This window comes from Morone saxatilis, unplaced genomic scaffold, assembly GCF_004916995.1.
Source record: "Morone saxatilis isolate NCDOM2014 unplaced genomic scaffold, NCSU_SB_2.0 Contig12, whole genome shotgun sequence".
Classification (NCBI taxonomy): Eukaryota; Metazoa; Chordata; class Actinopteri; family Moronidae; genus Morone; species Morone saxatilis.
In genome coordinates this window covers 5,843,687-5,867,123 of record NW_023339674.1, presented here as the reverse complement: position 1 = coordinate 5,867,123, position 23,437 = coordinate 5,843,687, and the positions used below count along the sequence as shown (strand labels likewise).

At 40.0% G+C, this 23,437-nt stretch overlaps 1 protein-coding gene across 1 annotated transcript in view; it reads right to left on the bottom strand.

The window, feature by feature from the left end:
• LOC118321609 (collagen alpha-1(XXIV) chain) overlaps positions 1-23,437 on the bottom strand; it is an 87,389-nt gene that overhangs the window by 15,201 nt on the left and 48,751 nt on the right. Inside the window, exons 24-43 of the mRNA XM_035653003.1 lie at positions 22,465-22,509; positions 19,106-19,159; positions 17,860-17,913; positions 15,972-16,025; positions 15,262-15,315; positions 12,752-12,805; positions 12,471-12,515; positions 11,733-11,777; positions 9,216-9,269; positions 8,540-8,593; positions 8,349-8,402; positions 8,001-8,054; positions 6,716-6,769; positions 6,464-6,571; positions 5,625-5,678; positions 4,729-4,836; positions 3,530-3,583; positions 2,590-2,643; positions 2,406-2,462; positions 1,291-1,344 (exon numbers count right to left, since the gene is read on the bottom strand). Coding sequence (XP_035508896.1) covers positions 1,291-1,344; positions 2,406-2,462; positions 2,590-2,643; positions 3,530-3,583; positions 4,729-4,836; positions 5,625-5,678; positions 6,464-6,571; positions 6,716-6,769; positions 8,001-8,054; positions 8,349-8,402; positions 8,540-8,593; positions 9,216-9,269; positions 11,733-11,777; positions 12,471-12,515; positions 12,752-12,805; positions 15,262-15,315; positions 15,972-16,025; positions 17,860-17,913; positions 19,106-19,159; positions 22,465-22,509 — 1,164 coding nt within the window. The remainder of the gene's footprint in view (positions 1-1,290; positions 1,345-2,405; positions 2,463-2,589; positions 2,644-3,529; positions 3,584-4,728; positions 4,837-5,624; positions 5,679-6,463; positions 6,572-6,715; positions 6,770-8,000; positions 8,055-8,348; positions 8,403-8,539; positions 8,594-9,215; positions 9,270-11,732; positions 11,778-12,470; positions 12,516-12,751; positions 12,806-15,261; positions 15,316-15,971; positions 16,026-17,859; positions 17,914-19,105; positions 19,160-22,464; positions 22,510-23,437) is intronic.

Here is a 23,437-nt window from a genome sequence, read left to right as displayed (position 1 = left end):
CGTTTCATTTCCAGGTACAGCAAAGCTCTACCAAATCAAAACAATATACAAACGTTTCTAAGCCAAGTTTGAATGTATGTATACTATAGAGAATCTACAGATTCTGCACTCAGATGAATAGCATAAGTCTTAGGAATGATGACACGACTGCCAAGCTAAATATTAGTTTTTATGAGTATGAACCTAGGTTGGAGCTGGAAATGGGTCAAGGATTATCTCTAGTGATTCTTCGCAGGACTGCACAGTTACACAACTGTTCCCCAACCTTTTGGACCACAGTATGAGATGCAGTACTTAATGACTAAAATGTGTCCTACGCACTCTGCATTAAAACTATCTCTACTGCCATCCAGCATAACATTAGGATACTAAAAAAGTCACTCTACATTAGGGCAATTCCTGGGAGGGTGTGGCATGATTTAAATGTTTTTTAAAAGGATGATTGGAGACCTACTGCATTGTTGAGATTTTGGTCATTTTACTGCATTTTGTTCATCATTTTATAATTAGAATGAATACGAACAGAGTTAACAAAATAAGGATATGAAGGCATAGCACATCAAAAGAGTGTGTTGTTATGATCAGATAATCAAATTGTTTGTATTTGACAGATAAGAATTTTGTTGCTACAGACTACATTTTAGATTCACTCACAACATGAACAACTGTTTAAAATAAAGTTAACTTACTTACTTTATTAAGTGAGATACCAACTTGGTTGCCCTATAAATGTGTGTGTGTGTGTGTGTGGAGAGATGTTCCAAAACCATTTCTTCCTTCCCAATACCAATTCCAATACCTGAACTTTGAGTATCTGCTGACACTAAGTACAGATCCAATACAAGAGCGTTAAAAAATATATGTATTGTATGGCTTGGCTCTTTTTAATACCAGCGGGTCATGACTTGGCCATCCTGGGGGAACGATGGCAAACAGGATGCTGCTAGAAAGTAGCAGGGTCCCATTTCGTTGCTCATAAATTACGTAGCTCGGATCAGTGCATAGACTTGCATACTCCCTTCGCATTTTAGGCTGTATCGGAGGCATTTTCGATACTGGAGTCGGTATCAGGACAACCCTATGTGTATGTTTTGAGAGCAAAGAATCCTGCACCTGAAATGCATGAAGTGACAAAAACAACCGATTTACATAGCCTTATTGCTGGGAATATGGTAATCCTCTCCAACATGTGTGGTCTGCCCTTACCTGAGCAGAGCAGTGCTCAATGGATCACCAAAGAACCAAATGAAACAACAATCCAGAAGACAAACAGCAGATTGAATGGTTTACCTGATATCCTTGATCCCCTGGCTCTCCACGCTCTCCTCGTTCTCCTGGGGACCCCTGAGTAGACACAAATACACACACATGAACACATGTACTGTTTATGCATGCCTTCATTTATACCCACAAAAATTTAATTGAGCTAGTCAGCTACTTAAAGACACTTAGAGCCACTTCTCAGGCACACACACACAAAACATATTCATTAGATGTGACCTATGAGTTTGGATTTTTTTTGGGATATTTGGAGTCAAATGGAAAGGCGTAATTTCACCTTGAACTTTACTTTCAGCCAATCTTGGTCGGGGGTGCAGTAAGACAGAGGCTACCATTGTATTGCCCATGCTATGCACTGCAACACTGTGCCAACTTGATAATCCAGCACTACTCATATGGTAGGTTGCTATCTATACCTGTGAACCTGATTGTTCATGCTGTGTCGGCCTTTACATCGAGTGCTGGGAAATGTGTCTCAAACTGCATAAGAGTCATGGTACTGTATGACTGTGAGCTTTCCAAAGCTGCTAAGACTCTTTGATACATCCTGATCCTCTTTTGATATTAGTCTAAGAATGGCTTTGTTTTCTTGGGTGCAGAATCCTTGAGGTAGCTTAGGGTGCATAATGGCCCTCGCTGGCACTCTTACACTTGTCAACGGCTAAAATGTTTTGTTTCAATTTAACAATGAAACATTTGTGTTCATCACAGTATTGTGATGAGAACTCTATCCTTATTAGGGGTCATTATGAGAACACAAACAAAGATAAGCTCAAGCTTTATCCAGACATGTAAAAACCTTTGTCAGACATTTTATCCCTGTACATGCTCAGCTTGTAATGAACAGAAAATATCTGAGCCACACAGGTTGATAATCGGGGTCCATATGCATGACAGGTCTGAGCATATCCCTCATAACAAATAACAAATAACAAAGAACAGAAACACTGATACATTATTGTCAATCTGGTGGGACAAAAAAATGAGTGTACTTGGTGCTAAAATCAGGAGTTGATCAGGATTAACTTTTACTTTCAGAGTCAATCCGGTATTTAACAGCTTGGACTAAACAGAGCGAGGAGTTAGGGATCAGAAAGGAGACTTTAAAGGAAAGCAAGACCTACTGGTTCACCTAAGGGCCCTGGTGGTCCTGGGGTCTTATTGTCCTCGCCTGGATAACCCTGGAATGGAGCAAACACACAGACAATCAAGCATGCAGACACAAACTAGAGAGTACACAAACATAAACCCATAACCCAAAATACTGAAATAATTTCATTTCAAACACTAGTTCAGGTATTATGTTACCTTTTCACCTTTCGGCCCTGGTGGTCCAATGGAACCAGGCTTACCAGGGTGACCCTAAAAAAACAGAACGCTGGTTATTGTACCTTACAAAGCTGCCATGCTTCTACTGGCTACGGCATGTTTCTTGGAGAAAGTTGAGTTCTGCTGTCAGCATATAAATCAGAACTGTTTTATATAAACACAATTCTTTGTAGAGAAGCTCTTCCATTCTGTCACTTTGCCACTTGAGGATTTAGGTTTTGGCACAGACTTCGAAATCACTCAGCAACCTGAGTCAAGTGTGAATGTGTCTGAAAGCTTTCATACACACACACACTCATAAAAAGGGGCTAAATGAACTTGAGGTGCCCTGTTCAAGTTATGCAACCTAAACCCATGGATGTTGGCATTGACCAGGCTGTGGAGTCGCCTGGAAACATTTGCTTGTACACTTCACCATGTTCAATTCCACCTCTTGTCTTACCTTAGGCAGTTATTTTTCCTTGGTATTTTGCATTCATTGTATAATTAACAGAGAGTAACGGGAAGCATAAGAATGGCAGAGATGATGTCCTCCACCAGACTCAAACTCAGGATGTCTCAAGCACATGCTAGACTTACAGCACAAGGCTACCAGGGAAGGGGAGTTAGCTAGATTAAAATAAAATGCAACGTGTTAACTCTGTATCTAAAGCTCCTTGAAGCAGGATTAAGTTTGATGTATAAACCTGGAACAGTTAATTTACTCTTCTTACCCATGTTCTTGATTTTAGTGGACCTGGGATTTTCTGTCTTCTATCTATCTAGACAGTAATCATATTTTGTAAGATGTATACTGAATAAAAGCATAGTGGGATGTGCTTACTATCCAGTAAGAAGACATTTTCTGACAAGTATATGTCACATGTAGGTACATATGGTGTGTGCACATTGGAAAATGGTTCCCATAGGAGAAACTCACTGTGTATCCTGCCAGTCCTGGTTGCCCTTCTATCCCCATGACTCCAGGCCGACCCTGGAAGCAACGCAGGAAATGCACACAATATAAGAGTGAATCATTTCTAGTGTTGTTTGCTTTGCTCTTCTTGCTTTTGTTTTGCTCTGGTTCAGCTAAATGTAAGTTTGGTCTCAAACCGACACACATGCTAACCGAATCCTGTGACCGGACTTGTTTTATGATGGGGATATAAATCTTTTCGCCACAGCTCTCACAACATGATCTTAGTGGTTCTGCACATAAAGAAGCTCACTTTTTAATTTCATGCTTTGTTCTTAAAGTTCTGACAAGAAAAATATCACTTTTTGTACAATAAGAGACCACCCAACTGGAATTTTCAAAAGGAGAAATGTGTTAATGTGCGATCAAAACATATTCAGTAAGTTATAATATAATACAAAATTAAATATAAAAAGTATAGGCTATTACATTAACATTACACATTATACATGGTAATAAGTACTGAATACTTGATTTTTCACTCTACTGCATCAGTCTAATTGGCTCCAGTTTCACTCATTGTTTCAGTTTTCACTCCATCATTCACACATTCAGTATTACCTACATATTAAACAGTCCAGTTGAAAGTAAACTGCGATGTTTGTCTGTTACAGTCTACATATCTGCTCTGTAAATCACTTGTGTTCTCCTTTAACAAAAAAAATCTAAAACAAAAAGGATAATTTAATATTTTTTGGTTTAATGATGGCGACCCCTTGTTTTGCATTACTTTGACAGGACATCATTCCGTCTACTTACATGGAGACCTTATTTCGATTCAGCCATCAAAATCAGCATTCTATCATAGGCAGAGCAGACGGTCACACTGATCCAGAGAGCAGCTTGCTATACAAAACAAGAGCCAATCTAATCTTTAATACCATTAACGTCACACTGTCTTTCCATGACACGTAGGCTACAGCGCAGGTGTGTTTATTTTGTCTCTCAATCTCTACAGGTGTAACACTGATATTCTGACAGCTGTCAATGAAACACAGACTGACTGAGACAAAAAAGAGCCTATCTGATATTTCCCAAAGACCCTTCTTTTACCCTTCAATAATAAAAAAATTAAGTAAAAAAGAGTTTGACATGAGAATCTTTGACAAAAATGTCTCAGACAGGACTAAGTGAGAGGAAAGGCAGGAAAAATGGGAACTAACGGGTGTGCCTCGAGTTCCCCTGGCGCCTTTCAGCCCCGGCTCGCCTGGCTGGCCGATGTCTCCTCGTGTGCCAATCTCACCAACAAGACCTACAGGACCTCTCTCTCCCTGGAAAAAGACACAATATCATTAGGGGATGAGAAACAGCAACACTGACAAAAAGTCATGGAGACCGTTCTTTTCAACGTGAAAGTCAGCATTCAGCCCGTTTTGACAGCTGGAAGCATCCATTTTGTCAAATCGTCCTGCAGCAAAAAAACAAATCCATTCTAGCATTAAAAGTAATTTGTCTTCAGTATTGGTTGCGGTGTCTTGTTTTTGTCCTCAAAACTTGAGTCAACAACTAGACTGAACCCAAATGAGGCAACTGAGAAAAGATGAGTCAGTGGTTCTTTGGAACCACTTGTACGCCAAAGGGCCTTGGACTGTGTCCTCTTGCTTCCTGCTGTTTATTGCGGGGAAACGTACAATATGAGGATTTATAACTCGTAACTAGGTCCGGGAATTAAGCCCACGCCTCGCGCACATCTCATTTACGCTCAAAATGTACTTAAACGCACCTTATCCGTTCACTCCTTCTCTGACTCAGTTTTCTCACCCCTCCCCCCTAAAACCCTTTCTTTTTCTCCCCTTTTCTCTCTTATAACCACTGGGGCTCCCGGCTCTCAGAGTCTCACCACCCACTCAGTTCTCTCCCACCATCTCGCCGATATCCTCCATCCTTCCCATAACTCTTCATCCCTCATCCCTCGACCCTCATCCCTTCATCCCTACCACAGTTTATCATATTGGTTCACATGTATCCATTATGTGCAATAAACTTTCTAATTCCATACGTTCACTGGCATGGTCTTTGTTAGTGAAATAGGTAAAGTGGTTGTGAGCGAGGTCCTTACCTTCTTGCCGTGTCGTCCTCTATTCCCCGGTGGCCCAAGTTTTCCTTCTGGCCCCTGTAACAGGAGACTCATTGAAGTATTACCACACACACTAAAAGTCTATTGAATAATCAGAGGCATTGATAACTGCAACCGTAAATGCCATCAAATAATTTGCCTTAGCTTTGTGACTTTAACAGACATCATATTTTGGATCCTACATTAAACACTAACCTGTGGATCCTGACACTATGTTATCAGTGTGCTATTTTCCCTGCAGAGGTCAATAGCTTGTAGACCACAATGTCATCAGATTTCTCAGCTTACATTTTTGTAAACTCAACACCCATGGCTAAATCTGGATCTGGATCTCAAAACAAAGAAGCACTGAGAGGAGACTTTGACTCACATCTATCATACTGTGCTAAACATCCACAGTCTATGACATAGAAGCTTTCACTGTCCCAGTAGCAAAAAGTCTTTGTTGAAGAGAAGACTGACCCCTACTGGGACACAAGGGCATTATTTGGTTAAGAGCACTTTTGCTTTGCTCATCTACTCAGTTAGTTGCAGGTATTTCAAATTCTAAAGGTGGGATTTATTTTGATATGTCTCAGAGGAAAGTATGCTCATCTATCAATCTCTCCCCAGCTCTCACATAAACCACCACAGTGAAAAAACAGAGGAACCAGTTCTGCAGCAAAACGGGATCTACCTGACCTTTTATTTACATCTCACCTAAACTGTGTGCAAGTGTGTCAATACAGGCATTCATTTCTGTTAATTGCACACTATTTAAAGGAAGGCTGTTTGATTAAAGTAGTTGTATATGGCGGTTTGGAAACATAAAATAAACTTACTCGAAAACCCTGTTTCCCAGGCCCTCCGGGTGGTCCTGGGGTCCCAGGGTCCCCTTCCATTCCTTTGTCCCCCGACTCTCCAATTGGCCCACGCTCACCAGGCTCCCCCTGACAGTGTGATAGACGTAGAGAAAGAGAGGCAGGAAAAACAGAGTGAAAAACAGTTCAGTTTTAATACAATATTAACTTGTTTTAGCTATATGCTTGATTTTATTAGAGAAGTTAACAAAAACAAGATCTTGCTATGTTTACCCTGTGTCCATCTTTTCCTTGAGGGCCGTCTTCACCAGGGGGACCAGGAGGACCCTACAAAAACATCACCATTTACAACAAAAGCCTCTTCACTGTTGTGAAAAGTGGCACAATAATATTTTTGTCCCTCCTCAAAGTCTGCATTATGAGAACTGTGAAACCGTTATTTTCTCTGTGATGGTAGATCTTTCAGTTCACTGTGTCCATTCAGACATTGTAGATACAGTAAATACTATTTAGTTTGAGCTAAAATGTTTGTTAGCAATGAGTCTGGTTTTAAGTGAAATTACGGAAATTTGAACATAATTTAAAAATGTTGGTAAAGCAACACGTTATAGATGTATAATGTGCACAGGTATAGAACATGCTTCATTTTCCAGAGCCAGCATCTATGATGGGTGTGGTCCGATGTGTTGCACCTGTAAACACACTCAACAGTGTACTTGCACATCACTGCATCCAGGTGAGAAGGTAAACCACCGGAGTTCAGCAAAATCAAGAGTTTAAGGGAATGTTAGGTTACTCTGTAAGTTCTATGAAAGAGAATACAGTTAAGATACATTAACTTGACTTCTTAGTGAAGAGATTTTTAGAGGGGGGGAAGCAACACGTTTAAATTAAATAGGGATGAAAACAAGATTGAGTGAGGATACTACTCCACTGTCTTGACTGGAGTGGCCAAATTATCCCTTTTAAATGCTGATGTATTAATTCTGCTGAGATTTGATTTAACATGTCAAGTTTGTGGAGAACCACGTAACCATCTGAAACACGTGTGCCAAATAAAGGAAGGAATTATGATTTGTTAATTAAAAAGTAAACAGCGATTTCCTTTGCTAAATGAAACATACCAGATGAGTTTTAAAAATCCCCACTGTAAGCAAAATCTCAGCAACTAATACACACAAAAAACAACACTTTTGGAAATTATTTATTTGGTTCATCTGTGGACAGTCAGGCAAGAAAAGAGGTTTCCTATGTACCACATGGACAGTTTCTCAGACATATCAAATTCCTTTCATCTTCCTTCATCCATAAAGTAAAAAAGACACCGTGGGTCTGATGTTTGAGGAACCATGTTAAAGAATGTTGAACCTAATTATGTGGCTAGGACAGAAAGATGAGACTCAAGCAGTCCAAGTTCTATTTATTCCATCACTCTGCTTTCTTGGGACCAGAGGATTAGAAATCCTCGTCAAAATGCGGGGGAGTAAATAAACGGCCGGGTTAGATTTACCCAAACACAAGGAAGGAAGGGATTAGTGGGATGTTTGCAGTCACTCACCCTTATTCCCTCCTGTCCCTGCTCCCCTTCAGCTCCTGGAGGCCCAATATCACCCTACAGGGACAAAGAAAACACAACAGAGGGCTGTCTGGATGTCAAAGCATACTTTTATGTGCACACCTACACTCACACTAACCACTGATACGTGAAGCTGAGGCAGTGTTAGACCTTGGCAATCAGCTGTTGCTTCACCCAAGGCTACAGTTATGTCTGTACAAATTGACTGAGCAAGTTCGCGGCTTTTCCCATCGCTGGAAGGCGGCGGGGACTGAAGCACGACATGACAAATGTTTTCTAAGATGCAGGAGCTGGAGGGGTTGCAAAAAAACATGGCAGGGTGTTGCTGACCTTTAACCCCGGCTCTCCGATGGCTCCCGGCTCCCCCTCTCCACCAGGCCCACCCTGCAAAGATGAGACAGAAAAAAGGAAGGCCATGAGTCACGTTCAATTTGTTGTGTTTACAAAATTTGACCTTCCTATAAAACAAAACAAACTTAATAATGAATTGATAAATAGTTCAAATATTTAATGAAAAGTACTTCAGGCCCTTGCTCTCCATCAGGTCCAGCCTCTCCAGGAGGTCCTCTGGGTCCCTGCAAGAATAATAAACATAAGATGCTTTAAGGACACCAGCTTTAATGATAACTGATCTCATTATTAGACTTATTGGGTACAGTAAATCAGGGACTAAATCACCAGAACATAATCTAGCATATCAGGGAAAAACCAACAAATTCAGTTAAATGTTTAAGTCTGTAGACTAGGAAAAGCTGAGAGCTGAGAATGCCTGGAGTAAAACTGAAAGACCAGCCAAAGGCAAGATGAGACCCATAACATAAACCGTGCCTCCCACGTTATTGAAACTTCACAAGCTAATAAATATTTGTATCTGATTGTTTGACATTCTTGATGTCCCTGAGGGGTCGGCATATTTCCAGGACAATCAAGAACTTGAAGACTAATCCAAGAAGCGAGGCACTAGGTATGAAGCTTTAAGGTGTGAGGAATGCAGAGAGAAAGCAATAAACAAAGACAAATCTCAATAACTTCCCTCTCAAGTGTTTCTGAAGGGTTTATTCATTAACTCCTGACAGCCTTTCTCATGGAACTTTGGTAATAAATAATGATTAGTAATTATGGATTACACAGTTCGTGGTTTGCAAGCTTCTTGAAAATAGCCACATCAATGCAGCAATCAGAGGACAGCATACTTACTGGTTCACCGTGGGGTCCCCTCTCTCCGTTGCTGCCCGGAATACCTGGTTTACCCTGGAAACACAGACAGTCAAGAGCTCAGTCAGTTATTCATTTGTGTAATTACAGAAAACAAGCATGAAAAAACCTGGCTCTGACATTCTTCCGTCCCTTATTATATCATCATTAGCAATATAACCACAAACATGATGACTGAGTCTAATATTTCAATGCTGTCTAATGCCTACAGACATGACGCATAAAACTCTTTGATGGAAAACAGATTGGCTTTCCTGCAAATTCAGATCTTTTTGTTGTAGTCCAAACATTGTGCTGCCAAGTTTAGACAAGAGACTAACTAATTTGAAACAGTGTTTCATCCATCATTGACAGAGGACATTACTTTTGCATGCCTAAGAGAGAGCAGGTTGTTCCAAGCACTGAAATGAACATGCCAAAGTTTGATGAAACAGCAATGGATTCAGTAGCATCAGCCATTAGCTGTAGAATAAATTGGTTTACATACTAAGTAAGTGACCTTTGCTTCTATGCAATGAAGATATATGACTAAAAATGAAAAAATACAGCTGCAAATTGTAGTATTTAGATGTATCAAACTTTATAAATGTGCTCTTTAAAGAGTGAAGATGAATCCACTGAACAAAAGGCAAAAGAAAAGAGGAAGAAAAAGTCAGAGGAGTAATTGTCAAAAGTTACATTTAGAGTAAGATTTACTGATGAAATTAATCTTAGGGAAACCTAATGATTTATGGACACTACAGTATAATACAGTGTTTGTGACAAAAACCAGTCACTGACAACTTTATTAACTACAAAATGTAATCATAGAAGTGGTGAGGAATTGTTCATGACAGATTTTAAGGGAGATTTTATCAGACACAAGATGGCGCTATCAGTCCAGTGGTGGACAGCGAAAAAGCTGCCCCTCTACAGCAGCCAGAGCTGCATTATTTCTGGCAGATACAGCTGATTTTTCAAAGCAGTGAGGCTGATGGTGGTGGGGAAAGTTCTAAGAATGAGTAGATGTTCTTCATTTAATACCAAGAAGCAAAAATCAATCGTTAATAAAGTGAGGCACTAACTTTTCGACCTGAAGTGGAGGTCAAAACACACGGTGACCTGTGTTTGAAAGTTATAGCAAACTTATCCAATGCAAAAGACCTTAGTGTGCACTTAGGAGGACAGGTCACAACTAGTACCAAGTATGTGTGTGTTATTATGTCCATAGGTGTGCATGAATGTACGTGTGTGGATCTACATATGGCTTTATCTGCGAGACCACAGGGCTGCATGTGTCTATGTGTGTATTTGTGCGTGTTAAGAGTGAAACCACCCTCGGATGTCAAATGTTAAGCCAATACATGATTAGAGAAACTAGAAAGCTGCTCATTTGTCAGTGGGAAACAAAACAAGCCAAACAACTGAGTCCAACACCGCTTAAGCTTGCAGGTGATAGAGCCTGGGGATGACTGGGGATCGTCTTTGTAAGTCCTTCCATAAACGGATGAAACACTGCACACTGCAAGGAACACACTGTGGATATTATGATCCTCACTTTGACTTTAGACAACCCACATGGATCTGCTTTTAAATCCGTTTTTGATCTGTTTTTGTTTGCATGTTTCTACCATCTGCGGAGCACAAGTTATTTTATCCGTTCACAGTTCAAAGGCATATCAAAACTACCATCCATCATTTTCTTGATGGTAAAAACAGAAAAAAAAACAAGAGTTTGCTGGCAAAATTCTCCTTCAAACCTGCCAAAAACCTGTCTTGTTATTGTGTGGCACTAAAACAAGACAGTATAGTTGTACTGTACGAGAAACTATGTTAGGTGTCTTTTTTTGCATGTCTGTCCTACTCCTCAGGGTTTTTTTGAAGTCTCACCCAAAGTGGACCCTGATAATAAATATGCTGGCTAATATCACAATGCATTATTAGCTGAATATATTGATAGTGGCACCCATGTCAGCAGTAGTAAGAAGAAATTGCGGTAAAGAGATATATGTTAATTCAGAAACCATCATGCCATTACATAATCTGTCCACCAGAGAGCACTGACAAGTTTCTCTAGATCAAATATACTGAGAGGTAACAGACTCAAACATCAAATGAATGACTCATATCAACTCAAAACAGTGTGATGAGGTGTTAAAATCACACACCAAGAATTAATCTTTGATCAAAACTTTAAGTCATTACAAGCAAAAACCTTGCACCCATGCACACCAGACAAGTAAGGATAAAGGCGAGCACATGTTTTGATAATGAGCCTGGAAACACTGCTCAGTGTCTTCTTTTAACTATGACAACTTCCTCTTGGGTGACTTTACTGGGGCACACTCTTCAAGTGATAATTATATATATTACAGGTGAAAAGAGGATGTGGAGATGTTTTACAAGACTGTGTTGTCCTCTGTAGCCATAGTGATGCTTTTTGCTATAGTGAAGAGGATAATTAAAGAGTCTGAAAGAGAAATTCAGCTGAACAATAACTACAAGGTAAACATTACTTACAGGCTTCCCAGGAGGACCTCTCTCCCCTGGACTGCCAGCCTTGCCCTTCGAAACAGAAATACATACTTTAATGATTAACATGCAGTTTCAATCAACCCAACTGATTTCAATTTGGCAACACATTCATCCTCTATGTCAGATGATTGGAGATTCTGTGTGGTCAAGAGGGAGCAATAACATCCTAACTTTGCACTTACAATCTCTTTATTTTAATATTTTAAATACTAAAACAAGGTATCACAAGCAAATCGGAAGCTGAACTGAGTTTCACTCGGCTAGAGGAGTTCAATACTCGTATACAATTATCCTCAGCGTTCCTTTCTCCTCAGCTGATTTAGCTCGCGTTTCCTCAACACAAGCTGGCAGAGGTACATAATAACTGCACTTGGGTATAACCTGATACTGAGACTAGAAGACAAAGGCCCACTCTGCGATTAAAAACTGATTAAAGCTTTTACAGAGCCCTGTGGGTTATACTAGACGAAGTGCATCTTCAAAAGGGATGTGCATGTTAACCTAGATGCTTCAGGATAAAGACGGTGATTATACTTGGCTTGGATGAATAAGGGTACATATAAATTGGCCTTCTCATTTTCTTAAGAGTCTGAAGCCTTCATCCAGAAGTGTGTTAGACATAAGACATTTAAAGTATCATAACCATTCAGTCACTGGCATTTTCTCTTTTCCAAATAAGGTTAAAGAAAATAGTAAAGACAGATTCATTTAGACACTACTTACTATGAATCCTGGCTCTCCTTTTTGTCCAATGTCACCCCTTTCACCCTGCAAAGAATACATGACACATTTTGTAAAGGCATCAGAAAAAAAATCTGAGGTAGTGATGAAATAAACCAATCATGTGACAAATAATTTCACTAAAGTAATGTTGAGTAGGTAATTCCACCTAATGTTGTGGCTAATATACAGAAGGAAGGACATATTTCATGCAAAACTACTATATTGATCCCATCTTCATATGCACACAATGATGTTTTCAACAGGGTGGTGTGCATGATTACCTTGGTGCCCTCAGGGCCTGGTTCTCCCAGTGGGCCATCTGGACCCCGGGGCCCCTATGTGACAACATGAAACAAACCTTTGAACATCCCTCAACAAAGAATGAGCAGTACAGGAATTTATTTAGCATCAAAGCATATGTACAGGTAACTCTGAAATAACACCACCAACAAAGTCATTAGTCTGTATTCTATGGTCTACTTTTGGTGGGGTTTCCGCCCTGATGCTACAGCCTACCACTCCCGAAAACATTCCAGGGTTTTCCCAGCATGTAGCACTACCACACAGGTAGGGTGGCAGATAAAGATCTGTAAACACAAACCTTTTCTCTCCTGTCCACTCTTTCAGGCTTTCAGGACTTTTCCACTTTCAACCTATCTGTTGTTTCCATCTTCTCTCAACTCTTTTATATCTCCACCTTTGATGGCTCTCTATCTGCTCGTATTTTGCCTCAAGCCACACTCCCATCCCTATCAGGTCACTTTGCTCCCTTTAAGCTTCCAGGCAGACAAACTTTATCTTTCTTTCTCTTTGTTCCTTCCTGTAGTTCACCTTTCTCTCCAATCTTGGTTTTTATTGAGGAGGTTATTTCTATTCCAGTCCATCCGTGTCGGTGTTAAACTAATTGCCTTTAATTAGTTAACTAATTTATTTACAAGTAATAACACAAACAGTCTACAGGAACATTTACGGAGCAGCAAATGGAGTGATCATTAAAACGGGGAAGAGGAATCAGAGATGGATATGAGGGAAGTAACTCAGTAATTCAGAGGATGTTTTACCACGATGATAACTCACTTTAGAACTAGTGCAGGTGTGTCTCAGCTAGGGCAGGTGCACACTACATAATTCAATTTCAAAATATGACTCATATCTTATAGCTCAGAGGGTGAAATGATCAGAATGAGCAATAAGAAGTGTGGCAGCTCCAGTTTGCTTCCTTTATGTTGCAATCTGATGTTCACCTCTTATCGACAAAACCATACATGTTTATTTTAGACGTCTCTTCTTCCAAACATCTGCTTGAAGGGCAATATGTGAATTTGGTTCAAATTATTAGCTTTGGCGGTTTTCACTGATCCTGGTACATCAGCAAGACAGGAAATGCAACCACAAACTGACACGTGTATGGATTACAGTAAACAACACAAGCCATGGCATGTTAAATGCTGCCATATGTTTCGCTTGGTAGAATGTTCAACTAGAGGAAAAAAAGTAATCGTAGGACATAGGATAAAAGGAATTTAAATATGAATGAGTAAGGGCTACACAATTAATTGAAATATTCATATTCGTAGTTGCATTATTTAATCAGAATCAGAATCAGGTTTATTGCCAAGTAAGTTTTTAGATAGTTGACACATTGGTGCATGAGAAAGAAGATACCAGTTCATCTAAATATTCATGTATATTTGTCAGTTTAATACAATACAATTATTGTGATTTGCAGAATAAAAGCTATTTAATTTTGGTTCCTAAGGCAACACACATAAACTGTGATATGGACTCTATGAGTTGGAGTTCTAGACATTTAAAGGACCGGTGTGTAGGATTTCATGGTTGCTAGCGGTGAATTTGCAACCATTTGAATACAGCTCAGCCTTCCAGGTGTTTAGGAGAAACTATGGTGGCTGTAAAACTCGTGAGAAGGCATTATCTAGAGCCTGTGTTTGGTTTGTCCCTTCTTGGCTACTTTAGAAACATGGCAACATGACATCCTTCCTTGAAGGGGGCCTGGTCTCTCTGGTAAATACATTTTCAGCTGATTGTATACTAATAAAAACATACCTATGAATATAAATATATATATATATATATCTTTTGGGGCTTTTTGACAGGATAGCTGAAGATATGCAGGAAAGGGGGAGAGAGAGAGGATGACGTGGCCACACGGGAACTCACACACACATGGCTGCTGCAGCAAGGGCTTAGCCTTGGCACATGGGGCACCAGTTCCATCAAGTTATCTACCAGGGTGCCCCTTACTATGGATATTATATCCCATTTCTGCCAATGTATCCTCCTAAATACACACTAGGCCTTTAAGATGAATGTGTTGAGATGAAATATGTTTGTTCCGATTTGGTACACTGAACCACACACTGCACCCCAGTTACTGCTACTGCTTCAAATTCTGTAAAGCCCCAAGAAGCCTAACTGCAATTAAAATCATAAATCTGTTTTTGCCTCCTCACCTGAAGGTGCCGTTCTCTTCTTAGCCACACGGTGTCTCACCGGTATTACCACACCACATCCATTTGATGTTACCATAATGTCTCCCAACATGAGATTCACAAGGCTTATGAAACAGTTGTAAATGCACCTATAAAGAAGCTCGTGCCAAGTGGAAGGACAAACACATGTCTTTTAATTGCTTTAACCTCTCGTTTATGGGAAGTGAGCTGTGATCCGAAACAGACATCCAAGGATCTGATAAGTGAAGCTGCCATGGCCACTACTGAGCTGTAGTAGGCTCACATCCATAACATAGAGTGGGAAAAAAAAACCTTACCCTCCTGCCCTTAGAACCAGCGATGCCTGGACTACCCCTCTGCCCCTGTGGACCCTGTGAGAAAAAAACAAGACAGACACAAGACGGAAGGTAGAGAGAGAGAGAAAATGGGAAATTTGTAATTTCTAAAGGATTTTATTGTGTTTCTTTTATTGTGTGGCATCTTGCATATTTACATCGAATATTTACAAAAACTAAACAGGGCAAAAACTCTATGCATATTTTAACCCACATCAACACAAGTCATGTGAACCTACTGGATGTACTATAAAGGCTTCAGCAGCACTACTGAACAATCAGCCTTTTAAGACATACTGTTTACACAGGTCTAGACTAAATGGTGGGAAACAGGAAAACTGAGATATCAAATCACCCCCTTAAATTTTATCTGTTTACAAAAATCCAAAACCATGTTCCTCCAACTCAGTTCAAGAATCCAAGTTAATCTTGCAATTTAAGCGTTTATAATATCCAGCCAAGACACTGAGTAGGGAAGAGGAGATTCAGTGCATCCAAGCTTCTCAGTCCATTAAGTACTAATGTGTGTATGACTCAATCCAAAACGCAGAGGGAGAAAAACCTCAGCAAAGGAAAAAATATATATGCATATACTGCAGACCTTGCAGGAGGATATAGGATGAGGAATATATATTAAGTGCAAATAATCACTATTTGGTATGACATAATGGTGATGAGGGTATGACACTTACAGGTGCACCTTGCATGCCGATGTCCCCTGGACTTCCTGGCAAGCCTGGATAGCCCTTACAACAAAACAGAAAAAACAAATAATATAGAAAGGTAGACAGGAAACCATGTCACTATTTAATGCCATCTGCTACATTGGTAGATACATTACACAAAGGATTCTAGCTATGTTGCATCACCGCTTCAGGATTTTAACAATGGAGCAACAGCACAGCAGCAGTGCAAGACTGTGAAGTAAAAGGTGGTCACATCTGTGAAGGGAAAATATTAGGGCTGTTCTGTCAAACTGTGTTGCATATTAAGTTGTCTTAGAATATGCTCCAGACCCTCTAGGAAAAAAAGAGACAGCTGGGTCCTGTGGTTCATCATCAACATTCATCACAGTTCTTTCTGTAATAACCTATTAGGGAATAATGCCACAATAACATAGAAAGTCAATAAAGACAAAAGTGTCTGAGATTTGCCAGGAAATGCTAATCCCTGCAAATCATCTGTGAACAGCAACAGAGATCATTCTAATCCATGGTGAAACAGCCCAAAGTCTTCACACTGAACAGCTCCTCTTCGCTAATGTGCTACATTATAGCACAAACCGATTCACATAAATCACTATAACTCCTTACATAAGTCATAAAACTCTCTCTCTCTCTCTCTCTCTCAAACATGCACACACACTAGCAGTGATTCAATCATCTAAATATTCAACCAGCCAGCCACCAAATTAGTCATCCTCCCTTCCAGCCAGCCAATCAGTCAGCCTGCTAGCCAGTCTGCCAGCCAGCTAGGTCAGGACTGGAGCCCAAACCCACAGACATGGAGTTAATCCAAGGCCCCAGGACAGTGAGGGATGCAGGCCAGCCCTCTCTCTATGGACTCATACAGCAATACTGTGAAAACACTTTCTCTGGGGAATAAACACTGTCAAAATAATTTTCATGCAAACACATTTTCCACAGTAGTGAGTGGGCTAATGATGTAAAATGAACCTTCTATTAACCTGCAAATACACAAACATTCAGGAAATCCTACTTCAACACATTGCAAGGATTAAAAAAACACAAGGAATCACACGCACATTTCTTCATATCAATGTCAATGACCACTACACTCCTGCAGCAAGATCTTTTCTCAGTATTTTTAGTGTTGGAGCGTGGGTAGACAATCTTATTCCCCTAACATTTGAAAGAACTTTAAACTTTTCCTGTTCCACTTGCCATTAAAAAATCTCCAACTCCAAATGATAGCACCAGTAGTTCTGTCAAAGATGAAAACTGTATGCCACTGGAGCTTTTTACTGTTACAATAAGTTACAATCTGATAGTGACTGACACTGGGCAAGCACCTTATTCAGATTGATACAGAATTTAGAGAGAGATTTATTAAGAAAGACTGCATTAAGACATCACAGACAGAGAACACCAAAACAGCTTTCAACAGATTCAAATCCAGTGTCTACAAAGTCTAGTCACTGTACTGGATTCAGTCAACCAAACCAGACTGATGCAAAAGAGTCTTCCCTGTCCTCAGCATTACTGTGGGAAAACCAATTTGACACGGCTGAATTTTGCAAAGATCTCCAAAAGTTACAACACTGAGGAGTCTGGAACCTTTTAGGCCTAGTGAGTCTGCTTTCATTTCCATGAACTAAACTTTGTAGCTAAGTAACATCTGCCAAAACTTACAGCCAAAGTTGTTAGTGGTTCAGTTTTATATTCATCATCCTTAGACATTAGTTTACTGAACAAAGTATTCAAGCTCTGGTAGGCTGTTGTAGCTTTGCTGATTTCTTGGGAAACCGTTTTGAATATGTACACTATGGCTCTGGGATTTACCAACTCTCAGACAAAAATCAGAGCTCTGCAGTATATCCTAGAGAGTGACTGTACTTACCCTTGGCCCCTTCTCCCCGACTGGACCTGTTGGACCCGCTGGTCCACGGTCACCCTGGGGGGAAAAAAACACAGTAAGAGAGAGACCTTTAAACTATGACCTGAAACCTTAACACAGAAAACCCAAACACAGCCTCACATACACCTTTCCTAATAAAGAGCCATGAAACTGGAGAGCAGCTTCTTAAATGGAGAAAGTTAGACTGACAGCTGGTTGAGTGGAGTTTAAAGCCAGCAGGTATTTTGAAACCCATTTGGTGGTACTCCGCACAGTGTGTTAAAACGCAACGGTAACACTGGGTGAGCAGTAAAGTTGCAGGGGTCTCCGTTCTAACCCCTCTAACGCTTGCGTCAGTGACGCTTTAATCCTCCGTGACCTGTGTAACATGACAGTACAAGTTCTTGTTGCACTTGTATCAAACTGTGAACTGAATAGTTTTAAGGGTCTGTATTGGAAAAAAAACAAGTCTAAATGAGAAGGTGCACTTGAATTATATAAATATATACACACAGACACACATATATATATAATATGAAAGGAATTTGTGGGCTGTCAGGGTATGGCTGGTGCTGACAGAGGAGGCAGAGGACAAGCAAGATTCTGACAAGCAGACGGCTTCCCATCACAATAACATGTTCTGACACACAGGGGGCTTCTAGATAGGAAGGGGGGGGGTTAAATGACTGTCAATAATCAACACCATGAACTGCTGGTAAAATCATTTCACTTGAGAAACAAGGCTGCAGAGCTGCTTGTAACATTTTCTTTTAAGTTAAGAGGCAATGGGAGCCGAACATAGAGAAAGCCTTAGGGCCTCTCCAGATTGCATCATGAGTTTTTACATGACTTACACCTGTGTGGTGCTGTTCGCTTTCATATGTTATGCATTTGAATCAGCAGTAGTATAATACATCTGTCAGCATAGCACGTCTAATGACTCCATCGGGGAATAGTCAATTTGTCTAAAGACATTTGTCACTGATTACATTTAAATTTTCTCCTGAATTTAGCTTGAAATTGTTCGCTTTAGCAGAGGGGCGGAGGGGTGGGGGGCAGTAATGGTGACATGGGTTTGACAATATTGTTATTGATGTGGATGTGAAAGTGTTGAGTGTTTATCTAACCATGTATTGTGGGCCCTCAAGCCATGGCTGCTTAACACAGCCCTAATTACAGGGGTCTGCCACTGACAAGCAACCAGCTGATGCTGACTGACAGCGTAATGATAGAGAAACACACTTCTTACCTTTTCACCGGGGACTCCTATCACCCCAGCCATCCCAATCAGGCCTAGTGGACCCTGGAGAGGAAAGGAAAGGTAGGGAGCAGAGGTGGTAGAGGAAGGAGGAAAAGAAATAGTGTTCAGCACAACACACATCAGGTGAAAGTATGTCCCGATCTTCATTCATCTAGGGGTTATTTTCCAATCTGTTATGACACCTGGAATGCAAGAGGTCATAGATTACAATGAAACGCTTACGTGAGCAAAAAGGAACTGCCGCTGACTTGAGGGGAAAGCTGTAGATTGACTTCTGAAGATTTATTAACAATATTACTATTGCAACTTGTAAAACAAAATCTTGATTTTCTTTGATAAACTCACGTTTTTGTTTCAAATGATTTTTTTTCTATATTTGGGGGGTCTTGCAGGGTGTAAAATCAATTCATGCTAAAGTAAACAGCCAGATGGAGAGACAAAGCAAAAGCAGATGTCACAGATGCCAATAACCATGGCACACTATTATTTATTTAAAATCTGTTTTTACAATACATATGAAATTGATTATAAAGGGTTTTTCAACCAAGAACTACCAAAGCTACAAAAATGTTGCAACCTTGAAAATGTTCAAAACCTTTCGTGAGTCGTGGAACTAAATTACGTTGTCTGGCACGAAGCAAGAATAACACACTGTATTTTTTGAGGACAATAGCAATGATTGGGAAACTTGAGGGGCATGATAATTTCACAGCATACAGTAACTCAATACAGATGGCCCCAAAAAGATACACACTACTTAGTAACGGAGTCCTCATGGAGAAAACACTAGCTAATGTAAATATGAGAGTTATGAGAGGGGCTTAAAACCAATTCCAGATCAGTCGTCTGGGACAGGGGTTGTGGTTTGGACCACAGCCAGCCTCTCCACTAGACAATCTGGAGCTCCAAAGCAACAGTAAGACTTATAGGTGGATAGATAGGTAGACATTCAACCAGAAAAAGGCAACTGTACTTTTTTAGAAACCTGTCACTGCTTTTATTCTTGTTAAAAAAGTCAAACAAAACTTAGAGAAGAGGGAAGTGACAGAAGCGATACAGTAGCATGTACTAACAAAGCCACATTACAGCAAGAACGCTGCACCGCAGCACATGCACTAAACCACCGGGACACCGTAAGCTACCAGAACATCTGAACCAAACTAAAATGCAGTGTTATTGTACTTATTCATAAGACTGCCCAATTGCAGACCAAGGTCTCACTTCTGGCCAACCACAAAAGCCAGCGTGGTCAGACTGTGGCTGTCTCCAGTTGTGAGGGGCCAATTTTAAACTACACGTTTCCTCCTTGCAGAGTTATATAGTCACACAGTTAACAGGGTTACAAGACTCTAAATGACTGCTATTCTTCTGTCACATTTAGTGTATATCATTATATATATTATGTTATTCATTTTTGTTCTTTTCAAATCTCTGTGTAGAGAATGAGAGAGAACTAGAGTCAGAGAATGAAAAACAGACAAAAAAGAAACTGAAAGAGTAAAATAAATTGCCAAAACGATTGGAAGAAAGTGAAAGACAAGAAACAGACCACTAAGATAAACACGGTTAGTTTTTGTTCCATTTGCTATTCCGTAACTCAGCTAAAAAGGCTTAGAGTCTCTAACTGTTCCTCATGTATCATCACCTAAAGAGCATTATCCTGTTAGATGCAAGTAAAGCAGTTGAGCGGCGGATTAGTAGCAGAGAGTCTGTGAGGGCACGCAGCCTGCAGGAATGGGAACGGGAGCTCTAAATTGACCTCAAATCCCTTAATTGGGACACAAAGTGAGACAATGTGGTACCCTGTATCATTTAACAGAAGGAAATGGTTTTAAAGGGCTTTCCATGTGACAGGGCCTTGACATGGGAGCTTTTACAGTACTGTTTTAAAGGTGATCTGGTTTCTCAGACCTAGCCTGGGTTACAAAAGAGTATTAAGGTTCACCCTCGCACATATCTCGTTCTCGTGTATACATATAAGTACATACTGAGTCACTGACATGAAAATCAAAGCACAGAGGTTGACATGTGAACTACATTTCAAAGCACACCTGTGGTTGCCACTGGTAATTGAGGACTGATACATGTTTTATTGGTTGTGGACTGGAGGATGACTTAAAAATCGAACACTCAGCAGCCAAACTAAATTGACTAAAATATGCTACACTTTAAAATACCTCTAGTAAAAATTGACTTCAAACAGTTTATGGGAGAACTTATAGTGATTCAGGGGCACTCGGTGAAGACAGGCGGCCTATGACCTCCTTGCAACGACCCTGGGTTAACCTGCACAAATCACAGTCTTTCTCAGTTTCTAACACATCTAATTTATTTGTAAAGTGATGTAATGGCATTCATTAGAGCCTCCATATGTTTTAGAGTTTTTTTTGTTCTCTGCATAGCCCCACGGCTCCTCCTCAGCTTCAAAGGCCCCTCTACTCAGTAAGTGCTTAATCCCTCTCATATGTGCACTGCAGCAACACGGTCCAACATGGCCCGCTCGGTTGCCTCGACTATGCACAGAATGCAAATATTAAGATTAAGAGGCCTCCGGGAAGGACAGACATACTTTAGATGTTTAGGGCAATTCTGTGGATATGAGAATTTTACAAAGGGGAAACGTGTCCCAACATTTCCCAAGAGTATTTGTGTTATCTACAAAGCATTAACTGAAGCATGAAACAGAAAGACAAACTGAATTTAATTGGTTCATTTACAAATAATCCTAGCACATATGTTTTGGGACACTTGCAAAGCCACTTGATGGACAAAGACCAACATTGTTTTGGATCAACATTTTCGACTAAGTAATTATACTTTGACAACATGAAGTATGAATATTGGGCAACAACAGACATCAAACACACTCAGGCTTTGAGCCATAAACAAATGTGCAACCCCAAATGAGGTGACTTCTACTGAAGACCTGTGATTGGTGTTCCTTCTGTTCTGCTGTAGTGTTCTGCCAATTTCATGATGAAAACACTATTTGGTGGTGGGAGAGGATCCAGATTTCTCTTAACATTAAAAGTGGGTCAGGAAAAAAACAAGACATCACAAAATGCTCCTGTAACTTCCTCCACAGTTGTTACACTGGATGATTTCATTCCCCTAACCGTGGAAGCATTGTGTCATTATCTTAATGTAACGTGTACTGTTTTAATAGTTTGCTTAAAGATTGATGTGCACGTTATATGACATGTTTTAAGGGCAGGAACTCAAGCTAATAAATGTTGCAGCACAGACTCCACCTTAACACTGTTAAAGAGGGATTTAATGAAAAGCTACTAATCCAAAGCTGTTAATTAATGTCACTCCTGTACATTAAAAGTGTGAAAGCAACCTACTTGTGGTCCGATTTTTCCAACGTTTCCCATGTCCCCTTTCTCTCCCTGCAAGGAGAAAACATCAAACAGTGTGCTGGTTAGCTTCCTGTAATTAAAGAAATGTCTTTCAACATCCTGCCCTGCTACTGGCACAGGACTCACAGGATATTACAAGTGTTAAAAGGAACACACACACAGACTGCATGGGACTGTGAATGATGTGTTGCTTCGTATTGTGGTTTGCTAATATGTATGATGATCATTTTCTTTCCTAATTAAGAGCATGTTTGCAACACAGTAAGCATAGGCTTACACTAAGTGGGTCACAAACATGGAGACACTGTTACTCTGAGGTAAGTACTAGACCATAATTTGGAATAATAAAATCCTGAAACACATGATACCATGATCATGGCAGTGGATTTGTGGTGGCTACAAAAGCAAATTAAAGCCAATAGAATTGGGTGAGGAAGAGGTCTGGAATGGTGTGGTTTGTTGAAGTAAAACGCTGACAACAAACTTATAGTGAAATAATCTAAACTTAAGAGTACAAGCCTTAAGAATCTTAGTGGTATGGTCCTAAAGATGAAGGCATTCAGTCCTGGTAAAGTAGATAAATCAGATCATTTTCATTTGAGTTTGAAACATAGGTCTTCAACGTGACTTTTTAAAATGTTCCTATTCATTTTTTTCGTGGTTTCTCAACCTCTAATCATTTGTGAAGGCAACTGATACAAAATAAAATTGCCAGGTACAATAATGTTTGTCTAAATACTTCACCTGTAATATACACACATAAAAAACTGATCTACCCACAAACCTAGATACTCCCTTTCAGACACAGATTAAAATTGGCCATAATTCTGCCATAGTCTGTAACAAACACACAATAGTCAGGATTATTTGTTTACAGAAGCGTCTTAATGTGGTCAGCACTCAGCGCTGGATGATGAAAGGTTTATGTAATATATAAGCAGAACCAACAAAAAAAAGA